This window comes from Telopea speciosissima, chromosome 5, assembly GCF_018873765.1.
Source record: "Telopea speciosissima isolate NSW1024214 ecotype Mountain lineage chromosome 5, Tspe_v1, whole genome shotgun sequence".
Classification (NCBI taxonomy): Eukaryota; Viridiplantae; Streptophyta; class Magnoliopsida; order Proteales; family Proteaceae; genus Telopea; species Telopea speciosissima.
In genome coordinates this window covers 6323506-6337206 of record NC_057920.1, presented here as the reverse complement: position 1 = coordinate 6337206, position 13701 = coordinate 6323506, and the positions used below count along the sequence as shown (strand labels likewise).

Sequence of the window (13701 nt, the reverse complement as noted above, 5' to 3'; positions counted from 1 at the left end):
AGCATTTAATAAACTAAATTCCCATAAGGAATAGAATGGATCCGGGGAACCTGACTTGGTATAGCCCAAGTCCATGAATGAGTCCATAATGCACACATGGATGAAACTTGGGCTGGGCTGGGCTGGGCTGAAGCACCGGAGGCCTGATCAATCCGGCCTTGAAACTAGCTCAAGTTTTATACCTCAGCCCAAGCCCAAAAAATTTCAGGGCCAGCTGACATCTACCTTGCCTGGCCCAAATCAGTTCATGTACTATGCATATTTCACACATACATGCATGGAAAATTTATGCATATAACAGAGAGCCTAGCTTATATAACTCTTGCTTATTTGACAATACATGTATATGACCAAAGCATGTAATGTTCAACATGGCCTAAACCTGAAAACTTGTAGGCTGGGTGGAAAAAAAAATCCTCTCCTATTCCCCAAAAGTGTAGTGCGGTGCAGTTTGGGCTGAGACCTCGACACCTGGCAGGCGCGACATCCAACAGTGCTAAGCCCGAGAAGAAAGAACAAAAAAAACTGACTGACCTCGGACCATTGCATGTCGTGTCTGTCAGGTATCAACCTCTCAATCCCAAACTGCACTGCACTCGACGATCAAGGAATTGGAGAGGATTTTAATTCAGGTAGGGCTGGGCCGGACCTACCTCTGACTGGACCAATTCTGCAAGGAGAAGAAGAAGAAGAAGAAATCAGACTATTTTATTTTATTTTTCAAATTTCTGTTTGTTTCTAGATAAAAGCAAATAAAAGCAAAATCATCATGTAAAATCAGTATAAAATAAGATATGATCTATTAATATATATTTGGCCTATCTTATCAGATCTATTAAAAAAAGATGTGTCTGTAACATTAAATCAAGGGCTTAGGGATTATTTCTCAACCCTTGATTTAATGTTACAAACAATTGACTTAATATCATGAAAGAACAATACTTAATTTGGGAAATTGAATATTGATCCTACAATTCGATTACATCTATAATCTATTAATATATATTTGGCCTATCTTATCTAGCTACCCAATGAAACTTTAAGTACCAACCATAAGAGATTTTTAACCACTAAAAGTTTTTTTTTTTTGGGGGGGGGGGTGTTAAGGGGTTATGGTGGTTTATGACACAAATGTGAAACAAGAGAGTTGATCCTTTCAAAAAAAAAAATGATATCAATATGTATTGGGCTGTATCAGTCCGATACGAGATCAAAACACTAGTTTTTAATAAAAAAAAATCATATTCTTATCATATCGATCAAGTATCTATATCGGCCGATCAATCCAATACCGATTCCTAAAACCACAAATACCATAAATATGTTACAAGAAAAAGCTTGCAAAAGATTATGAACTTTTAATTGAAAATTTTTAAAGAATTCTCGATGAACATATTCTCTCTACAAAGTGTACCCTTTGAAAAAGTCAAAATCAACTTCTTTTCTTCTCTACACCACTCAACTCCCCCTCCAAAAAAAAAAATAAAAATTCTAGATAATGAATTTAATAGACGAGTGAACAATCGTTTATTCGGTTGGACAGTGGCTTGCTAGTTGAGTGCATGTCTAGGAGGTCATGGATTACATATCGATGTCACTTGGAACTATTATATTTCTTCCTTGTTGTAGGAGGTCATAATAAACATTCGAATGCCGAATGTTTATCACATCTTCATCAATAGATTTGCATTCATAAAAATAGTAATAATTGTATTAACATGAAAAAATAAGGGAAGAAAGGACAAAATATAAATTTTTATAAATTATCCAACACCTATCAACTCGGTTGTTAGGAAGGAACAAGGAACAGTTCTAAATTAGGGTTTTAAATCTATACTACTTAAATAAGATTTTTTTTTCAATAGGAGAATAGCTGTTTTGCATGTGTTAATAGGCTGTTAGCAAATATTCTCTTTAATTCGTTCTAATCTTGTGGAGGCTCTTTCTTGGATTTCATGTTTATGGAGTAGTGGTTGAAGTAGATTAATAAAAAATTAATTAGTCTGATACTCTGTGTTTTTCCCTTATATTAATACAGATGTGGCTATTCGATCATGACCATTTATAACGTTCTGAAAACACAGACAAACCCATTCTCACCAACTACAATACCCCAACACGGATCCAGATCCTCTACAGCGTGTTGCCTGTAGCGGTGTGAGCGGCGTAGACTGAGTTACACACGTAAAGACCGTCTTACCCCTGTTCAAACGCTTTGCCTAAGCGGGAGTAAGACGATCATTGCACACATGACCCAGTCTACACCGCACAGGTCGCTACAGGCCGCTGAGCCGTGTACGATTTGAATTGCCCCAACACCACCCCCCCCCCCCCCCAAAAAAAAAAAACAAAAAAAACACATAGATTAGTCAAAAAGTAGCTATCTATAAAATTCGATTTATATAATAGTTTCAAAGCCAATCTCTCCTCTTATATTAAATCATATTCAGACGTATGAATAGATTCTTGCCTACTTCAATTGGTTGGAGACTTTCCACTTTCTAAGACGTAATCATATTAAAATGTTAAATTAATTAATTGATTTATTTATTTTTTCTTCATATATCTAAATTTCAAGACCTAAGGCTACGTTTGCTTGGAAGGGGAATTAAAAGGAAGGGAAGAAAAAAATTTCAAATCAAAAGGAGAAACTTTTATAATCATTATTCCATGTGATTGTATAAATTACTTAAATTTCTTACCATATTTAGCAATTATACATTTTACATGTAATTTTTATTTTACTTTTAAACCAAAAGGAAATGGATGCAAAGTAAAGTGAAATTTTATGACCAAACATGGTATGATTGGAGTTGGTGATAAAGTCATATGGGGTAATGATTACAAAAGTTTCTTTTTTAAGTATGAAAATTTCACTTCCCTTCCCTTTAATTCCCCTTGCAACCAAACGAAACCTAAGGCCATGACCCTTTGTCTAGATTTATATTTATGGAGAGGGTTCTTACGAGAAAACGGTTTGGACGTACGGGTAATATGATCATTTTATGTGTGTGAGAGAGAGAGAGATGGTGCTAGCATACCCTCCCCTAGTAAAACCTTTTCCCCCCACATTTATACGGGAGGAAAATGTTCTGCAAGATGACACCTTCTCTCTGTATTTCTTTCCTTCTCACGTGAAATGATCTCTCTGTTTATATTATCGATAAGCATAAAAACAAAAATGTGAGACGGCGAAGTTTAAGAAATTAGGCAAAGTTGAAAACCGAAAGCATATTCAAATCAATAAACAAATTATGTCTATAAGGAGACAAGAGATCCTAACAGTATCCCTCTATTTGGCAGCAATTTTTAACTACTAATAATAGTCCAAAGTCATTTGGACCCCCTAGTTTTGCTCGTGTCCTTTTTATCTATCTTTTGTTCTCTCTCATTAAGAGCCTATCTTTATATTCCCAAGTCAAAAAGATTTATTTTTTTTGGTTTTGTCTTTTCATAATAGAGAGAGAGAGAAAGAGAGAGATGCCAATCTTGTTTTGTTTTGTTATTAAGATCCTATCTTTAACTTGGAAGCGTGTTTTAATATATTCCAAAGTACCCTCTCGATATATACCCTTTTTTGCACTCTGCCGTTCTGTGATGAATGGAATCCCATTTACCGTGGGTGGAGGGAAACTCGATCCTTTAAGGGTTAAGTTTCCCTCACCCTAGGAGTTGTAAACTCTAGAATGATCGGTGAACCGTTCTCTATGAGTTTAGACTGTTTAGCTGCTGCACTGCCCCCCCCCCCCCCCTATGTTGAATCCATGACCATTCCTACTAGCTAATATTGTCATGGAAGGAGAGACAAACTTGCTGTTTGGTGCAATTTGAAATCCATAACTCTCCCTTTTCAAAGGTCAAATTATTTACTGAAAGTAAGAAGGAAGAAGCAATTTAACCAGATGGTACTAACTTTTCAATGTAATAAAATGCTTTGTAAAAGTATGTTCCACTTAAAGACTTCATAGGCAGATAGGAAAGATATGTGCCAATGAGATGCTTTCTTGTGCATATAAACCTCTCCCAAAGTATATATAAATACATAGTTATCTAGGACTAGGGGTCTCAAATTCCAGCCCAAATTGGTCGAACCTGAAACCCGTTAACGAAAATCGGAATAGAATCGAAACCAAACTTTATCTTAACGCTTCGGCTTCGATTTGATCCAGTGCATGCTTAAAACCGATTCAACCCAACTGAAACCGAACAGAACTGACCAATTGACCCCCCCTACTTATCAATCAATTATTTAAGTAGAACTAACCAAACCCCATTTTGGTTGAACCAGACTGAGTGAGCCGGCTGGGAATCGCGAAAAATTAGTCTAGAATTGACCAGTGTAAGTTTTGTTGGAAAATGGAGGCCCACGGGAAGAAGCAGCCAATGTCCTCATGACGTGCCTGTCTCCTTCCCTCTTTTCCACTGGAACCACCAAACCAGCTGCCCTGTTTTGACCAGTTTAGTTCTTTCTCTATCTCTCTCACGCATACACACAAACACGTGTCTGAACAAAGATCACATTTTGAAAATCAAACAAGTTTAAAGAGTTTTTAAAGGTGAGAAGTAAACCGGGAGAGCAGTTGGGGTCTTGGAGAGGATGAGGAAGCTGAAGCCGTCGTCGATGTCTCTTTCTTAGTTCATGCATGCTAGGGCCGCCAATTATTTTATCTACTTTCATGGGTGTCAAAAAGATTCGAGCCAGCTGGCTCAGACAAATACATGTCCCCTTTATACATATATTCCCCCTTCGTCTTCCTCAAATCCCAAACATCAAAGCTAGCTCCAAGCCTTCCACTCCTCTCTCTATCATTCTCTTCCTTGCTTAATTGCTTCTTCCATTGTTATCGATTTTGAAATTAGAGATGGGTCTCCAAGTGTTTGACATAATGCTTGTGTGGCTGACGTTGCTTAACCTCTGCTTCTTTCCCAATAAAGCATCAGCACTTCAACAAAATTATTACGCCAAAACCTGTCCCAATGTAGAAAGCATCGTTAGAGGTGCGGTCACTCAGAAGTTTAAGGAGACTTTCGTCACCGTCCCTGGAACCCTCCGTCTCTTCTTCCACGATTGTTTTGTCCAGGTGAGTTGCAAGATCACCCAAGTTTCAGACACTCTGTTATTGGGTTTTTGTTTTTTCTTTCTTGTTCTTCACTGATACCTCTTTCTTATACTAACAGGGATGCGATGCTTCGGTTATAATTGCGTCTACATCAAGCAACACAGCGGAGAAAGATAATCCCATTAACCTTTCCCTTGCCGGAGATGGTTTTGACACCGTAATTAAGGCTAAAGCTGCCGTGGATAAAACCTCTGGTTGTACCAATAAGGTTTCCTGTGCTGATATCCTCGCCATGGCTGCTCGAGATGTCGTTGCTCTGGCTGGCGGGCCATCTTATGCAGTTGAATTGGGAAGATTGGATGGGTTGAGCTCTACCTCTTCAAGTGTCAGTGGAAACTTGCCTCTCCCAACCTTCAATTTGAACCAGCTCACTTCCTTGTTCTCTTCTAATGGTCTCTCCCAACAAGACATGATCGCTCTCTCAGGTAATTTAACTACCAGAGTGATTGGGTGTTTCGACCACCTACATACTAAACTACAATGTAGTGGTCCAGATTCCAATTATAATAATCAATATCGGATCACATTCACAAGTTTGACTTTTCTTCTTTTTCTGTGTTTTTAATCGCAGCGGCGCACACGGTTGGATTTTCTCACTGTAACCAGTTTTCAAATCGAATATATAACTACACAGCAAAGACGAAGGTGGACCCTACGATCAATACAACGTATGTGGGGGAGCTACAATCGATGTGTCCGACGAATGTGGACCCTACGATAGCCATTAATATGGACCCCATCACTCCAAGGAAGTTTGACAACGTGTACTATCAGGACCTCCAGCAAGGGAAGGGATTGTTCAGCTCAGATCAGATCCTCTACTCGGATAGCAGGTCTAGGTCCACCGTCAACCTCTGGGCTTCCAACTCTGCGGCCTTCGAGAAAGCCTTCGTTGCTGCCATGACAAAGCTTGGCCGGGTCGGAGTCAAGACTGGCTCTCAGGGCAACATCCGTCGTGACTGTTCTGTCTTCAACTCTTAGAGATATTTAACTTAGCTTCTCTCTCTCTGTCTCTCTCCTTTCTCACGTTGATTCTTCCTATGTGTTTCTCACTTTGATTCTTCCTATGTGTTAATTTATTGAAGAATAATAAGAACAAAGAAGGGGAATATATATTTTTTTCTTTTCTATTTTTCTTGTCTAACTTTCAAAAATCTATATTGGGTCGGGGTACTGGATTGATGGGTTTTCAGATCTAATAGTGTTGCTTAATGGGGTTCGATTTAGTGCATGGGCGTTAGATTGAATCAACCTAGTATGAGATAGATTAAATGACTTAATTTAACGTGTTACATCAGTTCTGAAGCTTTTGGTGTATCGATAAAGTACATAATAATTGGTATCAAAATCGAACACCACGTCATGGGTTTAAGTCACGGAAAGGGCTACCTAGGGCAAAATTCTTGGAGTATAATGGAGTTACGACAAAAACTCTGGAGCAGAGTGGAGCTGCTTGGAAATGGCTACTTACCGCCAAAGTGAGAGCCACCGAAGACAATGGCTGCGAAAACGTAATAGTCTGTTATGTGCCTAATAAGGCCCAATTTAGTGTATGGACATTAGATTGAACAAGCCTGATATGGTATAAGTTAAAGGGCTTGATTTAACAAGTTCTATCAGCTCTGGAGCTTTTGGCGTATCAGTCAAGTATCTACTAGAAAGTCAATTCTAAGGTTTTACTAATTCTGACCAATTTTGATTCTAATTGATCCTGATTCCAAGTTTAAAATCCTTGCCAAAAATGAAAATTCAGATGAGGTTCAAATTATAGAAGTGAACAAGATGATTACAGAGGGAGGGGTGTCAAAATCCAATTCAAATCGGTTGGACCTCCTAAAAAACTAAACTAGACCGAAACTAATCCTCTAACAAGCGGTTTTGGATTTGATTTTTAATTTTTATATCGAAGAAAGTTCTCTATGAGGGAGTATACTGCCCGCGCCCAGAGACAGAGGAGGTGAAATGATTGCCTCACCCTCATGAAAGGCAAAAATCCTACTCCCATGATGCCAACGTGCATACTCTCATTGGCTTGTGCACGTGCATAGGGATCATGCTCCTCCATAGAGAACACCAATCCTTATTATATATATGAAAAACTTAAACTGAATCAATACCAATCTGAAAATAAACCGATAAGAACTAATTAAGCCAACCTGATAATGATAAAATCCAAAACCAAATCTCACATAATGGTTCAATTTTGATTTGAATCGATGTACATTAAAACCAATTTAGACCGATTCAAACCAAACCAAACCACTATTAATTGACATCGCTAAGAGTCACGAGGAATAGAAGATTACAAGGGGAAAGCCATCAAAGACCCCAAGAGCCCACTTCGTTTGCTATGTTTCGCTATCAAAGCTATAACGTTAAACAGTGAAGTCAGATTGGAGTGGTTACCTTTTCCTTTTTCACTGCCTTTATTTATGGTTGATTTGTTATGTGTTGGGAAGATAAGAATAGGATTCGTGACAAAGTTTCAGCAAACGTGGAAAGTAGATATGATGGGAAATGCAAATAAAAAGACAATGCGGAACTATGGAACACACAAGAGGTTGTTCTATTTCCATGTTTATTAATTATGATCAAAGCTCCTATTTAGGTTCCATTTTAAAAAAAAAAAAACTCCTATTTAGGTATACAAGGAGACAAAGAATACAACCCAAACTTTTTGACTTTAAGAAACAAGGCTTCTCTCCCCACAATGGTAGTAACCTCTAGTAGCTATCACTTTTGTTTTTGGGGTAGTATAATGGTAGTAGCTATCAAGAGGGAGGAGCTCGACGCATTGGTAAGATTGTTCCATTGCAACCTAGTGGTCCTGGGTTTCTGCGTACATTGTAATCCTCTCATATTACTTAGTGGTGGCCGAGAGCCTCGTACACTAGATACACTTTTTTAATGGTAGTAGCTATAACACTCTCGAAATTAGTTAGCATATATGTTTTCAGAAAGAACGTTCTTAGTTAATACCACCAAAGATAATATATAGGGCATATAATTAAACTCATTTTACTCTAAAAAAAAACAATTAAAATTGAACTCTGATAGAGATTTTAAGTAAAGGGAAAGGGTTGGGCACACCGCTTTCTTGGATCTAGTTGTTATGCCCAATGGAGAGGGTGGAATGGGAGGGTAGTGGGTCCTTTCGATAGAGGTGGGAAACGGACAGACCCAGGCTAGGCACAATATCGGCATGCTCAACCTTTACCCTTAAAAAAGGGTACAATTTGTTATCACCAAAATGGTGGATGGAGACGTAACTTTATTTTGATTATACTTTGTTTTATTTCAAAAGTTATTTAAAAAAGAGAAAGAAAAGAAATTTCAATACAAGTTGAAAGTGATTTATCATTATTAGTTGTCATCATCAAATGTAAAATGATAAGATTTACTCTTTTGGATGAAAAAGATAAATGTTATCGAGGGCAAAATAAGTAAGACTACAATTTCATATTTTTCATCAACTTTGGTTACAACAAGAATTTTTCTTTTTAAACATTGCATTATAACAATATTTTTCAAGATATGGGTCATTGATAGGAATGAATAAGAGAGTGTTTTCACATTGTTCAGCATGGAAAGGAATCTACGCACCACACCCAATTAATGCTTTAGAAAAAATATCATTCATCAAAAGCTAACTTTTTCAAACTAGATAGAAAATGAAATATAAAAATACATGTGTAAGATCCTGACCTTTTTTGTGAAAATATGTGCACACGGATAGTGAACAAGAGAGGACCTTTATCCCCATAGGTTCGTTGATCGGTACGATTATGCAATTCCTCTCATAGGAAGGGGGGTTGAAATGATCATTCCACCCCCTGACTGAACACACTGCCCATGTGGGGTCCACCCCCTTTTATTAGAGGCACTAGGGAACCGTACCAAACAAGGGAACCCCAAGTGAAAAAAAACTCAAAAAAGAGATCTATGCCCTATTCGGTTTGCCAGGTGGTTCGATTTTAAAAACTTTGTTGTAGTGTAAACAAATCAAATTGTTTAATTAAAGACAAATCTTACAAAGTAGCTTTCACCAAATCATAGGCTATCGTTGCTTAGCCATGAAGTTATTAACTTTGTTGGTTGGATTTACTCTTTAAATAAATTAAAATAACCTAGTGCATGCATGAGAATATATAGTAGATGTGATGTTTCCTTCACCATCTTAGGGTTATTAATGTCTAATCCTCTAATAGGATGAAGTCGATAATACCCCCCACTCTATGCATAATACCCTCTCAACATCATTCACATCCATCAATTAAGGGAATATTCTCCTTCGATCGTGGGTGTGGGAAAATTCGGTCCTTTAATTTATTGACTAAACCATAAAACTAGTAATAGACAATTGATTGACCCAAATTCTCTCTGTCCATGGTGAAGAGAGAATCTCTTCATCCACCTCTTCTGATTCTTCGTTTGGATTAGAGAAATGTATTTCGAACAATGAGCAATAGAAGTAATAATTATTTAGAAACCCAGAGTCCAATCATAGCATCCCATCACCATTAGTGAAGAGATAAATAATAAGTAATTAATAATTGTGAAGGGTTTAATTTTTTTGTGAAGGGTTTAATGATGCATGACGGATGGAAGCTCAAAAGCCAAGGAGCCCATTGCCTTATTTGAGAGGTTTCGAGTGTGTATCGAAATTTTGGCTTATTATTGCATGATCTACTCATACAAGGTTGGTGAATTTAATTAATTCGTTTTTCGGTACTAATTACTCATTGTTTAATCGATACCCATTAACAAAGTAAGCTATTTTAGTCAAATGCTTATCCATTATTTATTTAATTGTATGGCCCCTTATGAGAATTTTTGTTTTAGATAGTAGATGAGTAGCTCTATAGAATTTGATTTAATTTTAAGTCAATTGTTTCTTAATGTGATACACAAGTTTAAGGGGGAGTGTTTCTCATGACGACAGTACGGGAGAAATCTCCCACTCCACACCAATAGCGACACAAGAAATGATATAATTCTTTTGGGGTATGCATATTTAGCGTATGAGAAAAAAAAATCCATGTGAGAAGGCGATTGATTGTACACTGGAATCGTGAGGAACATTTTATCATGAGTTAATATTACGAAAACATATGTAAGAAATTGCAATGCAATAATCCATGTCAATACAACTCCTTTGGACATATAAAACGGGTGTACCTAGTGCATGAGGCTCCCGCCACTGCGGGCTCTAAGGAGGGGTATAATGTATGCAGTGTTCACCTTGCTTTCGCAGAGAAACTGTTTCCATGAAGCTCCTTTGGTTGCACATATGATACCTCTTATTTAGAAACTTATTAAATCACTTCCTAGTGCTCTTGGTTGAAAAAATTAATTTCTACTAAAGTGGCATGGATAGGCAAATGATTTTCTTTATTTTATTTTATTTTATTTTATTGTATGATACATTAGTATGTATAATGAATCATACATAGGGTAGGTTAGAAAATGTGGAACAATTTTGTTCATTCCTAAAAAACATTATCAATTATGAGAGTTATTTGTCTGTAAAAGTATTAGCTAGCTATCATGGGAACTATTGCACCCCAATCATGGATAAACATAAATGCAGAACACAAGACAACTTGATTAATATACCAAGTCTTTAGCTTTGATTGAGGAAACAGTTACTGTTACCAAACTCTTTTTATTCTACTAGGGTAGGTTTTATGGCGTCAAATAAACTATTAGGACTCTTGGAGATGCTAATAGTCTATTTGAAATGAAATATATTGATTCTTTACAATGTTGGATGGTGAGAGTTGCTGCTTGGATTGTGTCACTTCCTAGATTGTTCCTTATATCAATCAAATAAAATAAAGAAGATAAAATCTTATAAAATCTATTGACAATCTCTTGTTTGTGTGACATATAGGTGCCTCTTATGATGTTTGGAATGTCGAAAAACTCTCTAAGACAATGTTTGATTGCAAGTAATATTAAAGGAAAGGAAAATGAAAATTTGCAAAACTAAAAAAAAGAAGGTGATTGGGCAGAGGTAATCGTTAATTGATTCATGTGAGGGTATCTATCCCTATCCAACTGTCTCTGCTGCTGGTGGAACTGGATATCGTCATTTCGATTCAGCCAATTCGGGCGCGAGCGAAGAAAAGCATCGTACAATGGTTCAATGGGTGAGGATGCTTAGTTACCAGGTTCTCAAATCGGGTATTGAATCCAGTACGACTAGAAGGAAGGAGGCGTACGATAGAGTTGGAGACCATTAGCTTTGGGGGCTTGGTGTATCCAACCATCGACTTCCTACAGTCACAAAGGACGGACGACAGCGATGTAAGGAATGCCCGAGCTATATGCCTATAATTCCTTCAAGAATAGGCCTTAAGTCAGTGATTTAAGTCCAAGGAATTGCAACGGCATTAAGAGGACACGTGGCATCTCTTAGGAAGGTGATTAGACAGACGGTGGTCGTTTATTGATTCGTGAATTAAATTAACTGATTAATTGGGGGAAGACTCCAGATGGCGCGTGAGAGGAGAAGGTGGTGGTGGTGGTGGTGGAGAAGTGTATACGAAGGTTGGAGGTGGAAGAAAATGGAGGGACAGCCATTGCCCAATGCCGAGTTAGTTTCTGCTAACCCTAGAGTTTCGGTTTCTCTCTTCTGATAATTTCTATTTATTATCTTCCTATTTATGTTCTTTTGAGATTTTTCATTTTTAATATCTAGTTTTACTTCTGGACGTTGGGGGGAGAGGGCGCGAGGTTCAGTGTGAGAAATCTCCTATGATCACTCGCTCTCTCTCCCTCTGCCTCTCGCGCGCTCTCTCTCTCTCTCAGGGGCCGGAACAGAAAAGAAGGTGGTTCACTCGAAGGTGAGAAAGGGAGAAAGGAGGGTAAATGGAGTGGTGGGATAAGGTGATGTTTCCCTTGCGGATGGCATTGCAGAGACTCTGGAACGATGTGGCTATCCGTCTTGGTGTTCGTCACAGTGGTAATGTTACGTCCTCCTAGCTTACTTTTCCTCTTTGATTTGATTTTGGATTTCAATTTCCAACTCCAATTCTTAAGAGCTAATGGTATGCTCATGGCCAAAATTTATCCGACCAAACCATTAATCATCTGTACCTTGGCCCTCTGAAAAAGGTCAATACTAATCCCTTATTCAAGATAGAAAAACAAACAGAAGAAAATGGGAAGAGATGGGCTGTCTTTTGTTATTTTTTTTTACTATGCATCTTATGAATTGAAGGCCTGTGCTTTGTGTGGAAGTACTTTGATGTAACACCCTCTCCACTCCCGAAAGAAAAAAAAAAGGAATCATATAACAAAATGATACATGGGGCTGTATGCTGTATGTACCATGTAACCTGCTAAAAAAAATCCCAAGGTAAATAGGAGCTGAAAAGAGTTATTAAGATTTATTATCAATACATGGCTTGAGATACCATGAGGAACAAGAAACAGAGGAGAATGAGTATGGTGGTTACAAGACCAACTATTTTCTATGGATGTGGATGTCGGCCAATTATTAGATATAAAGTGAATGTAAAATGGAGTTAGCTTGTGATGAACCTGTTGAGATGGGTGATAGGCAAGACTAGGTGATGCATGATGATGACACTAACCTCAAACAAGGATACCTTTGGTTTTCAGTCAATGAGGGTTGATAGTAGAGAGTGAAGATTTGGATAGAGAGCAGGGTTATCGAATATGGTTTTATAGGAGAAGTTCAAGGAGCAATGATTAATGGCTTAGAATTTGATGAAACTTGAAGGGGAGGATTATAGAGAACTTCCTTTGTACACCTAATGGCAACCAGTCTTTGTTGTTTCTAATGGTTTAGGTGCTGACTGCCAGCTTTTAAAGGAAAGGTAAATCGTTTTAGGTATAAACAGAGACAATTGCTGGGATTAGATTGGTTGGGTTAGTGTTGGAACAATGGAAGCTTGAATGTATGGGTATAGTTAATGGATTGGGGGATTGTTTTGGAAAAATGTAAAGGTTGGGTGGGGTCTATTTAGGCCAAAATATAAAACAGAAAGAAGAAGTGAAAAAGAGAAGAAGTCTACATTTTTGCATTCACTAAGGAACAAACACCTTTCAATGAACCTTTAAATAGCATCTCCTATTTAGAACCTAAACCCTAACTGCATCATGACTTGAAATAATAAGGATCAAGACTCTGCTCAAAATCACAACATGCTGGTTGTCTTGCCATGGAGAGTGGAGACTTTTTCTTTGTGTGTTGGGATGGGGGAACAAATTCACACCACTACCCTGACTGAGATTGATCACAATTCTCTCCCCCCCCCCCCCTCCCCCCAAGTCTTTTGATTATGATAATTCCCAAACTGAACAAAGATGACTGAAAAAGAAATCTCAAACAACTAATTATTGTGAACAACTGATTTAATCCCAAATGGAACTATGCAAGCACTATCAATCAATTCGAAATCGGACCCATGGCATACTACCATGCATAGCCTGAAAGCAAATATCCCCCCCCCACCCCCAATATTCTCTCCCATAAAATAAGAAACAATAAAAAATGCAGTTGCATGTTGGAATTATGACATGGGGGAAATTTGCTCATTTCTTGAATTTT

At 37.8% G+C, this 13701-nt stretch overlaps 1 protein-coding gene across 1 annotated transcript; it reads left to right on the top strand.

Moving 5' to 3' along the window:
* The first annotated feature begins 4794 nt into the window (after positions 1–4794).
* On the top strand, positions 4795–6102 carry LOC122660916 (peroxidase 51-like). The gene is made up of 3 exons (XM_043856171.1): positions 4795–5081; positions 5179–5545; positions 5692–6102. Exons 1-3 carry the CDS (start codon positions 4863–4865, stop codon positions 6099–6101), a joined length of 996 nt encoding a protein of 331 aa, XP_043712106.1. The 5' UTR covers positions 4795–4862; the 3' UTR covers position 6102.
* Positions 6103–13701: the final 7599 nt, after the last annotated feature.

What these genes read in the sequence shown, in the direction of transcription:
- LOC122660916 (XM_043856171.1), top strand. Translation starts at nt 4,863, where the DNA reads ATGGGTCTCCAAGTGTTTGACATAATGCTTGTGTGGCTGACGTTGCTT. An exon ending in TCCACGATTGTTTTGTCCAG is followed by an intron (nt 5,082 to 5,178) that starts GTGAGTTGCAAG and finishes TTATACTAACAG; the next exon opens with GGATGCGATGCTTCGGTTAT. An exon ending in AGACATGATCGCTCTCTCAG is followed by an intron (nt 5,546 to 5,691) that starts GTAATTTAACTA and finishes TTTTAATCGCAG; the next exon opens with CGGCGCACACGGTTGGATTT.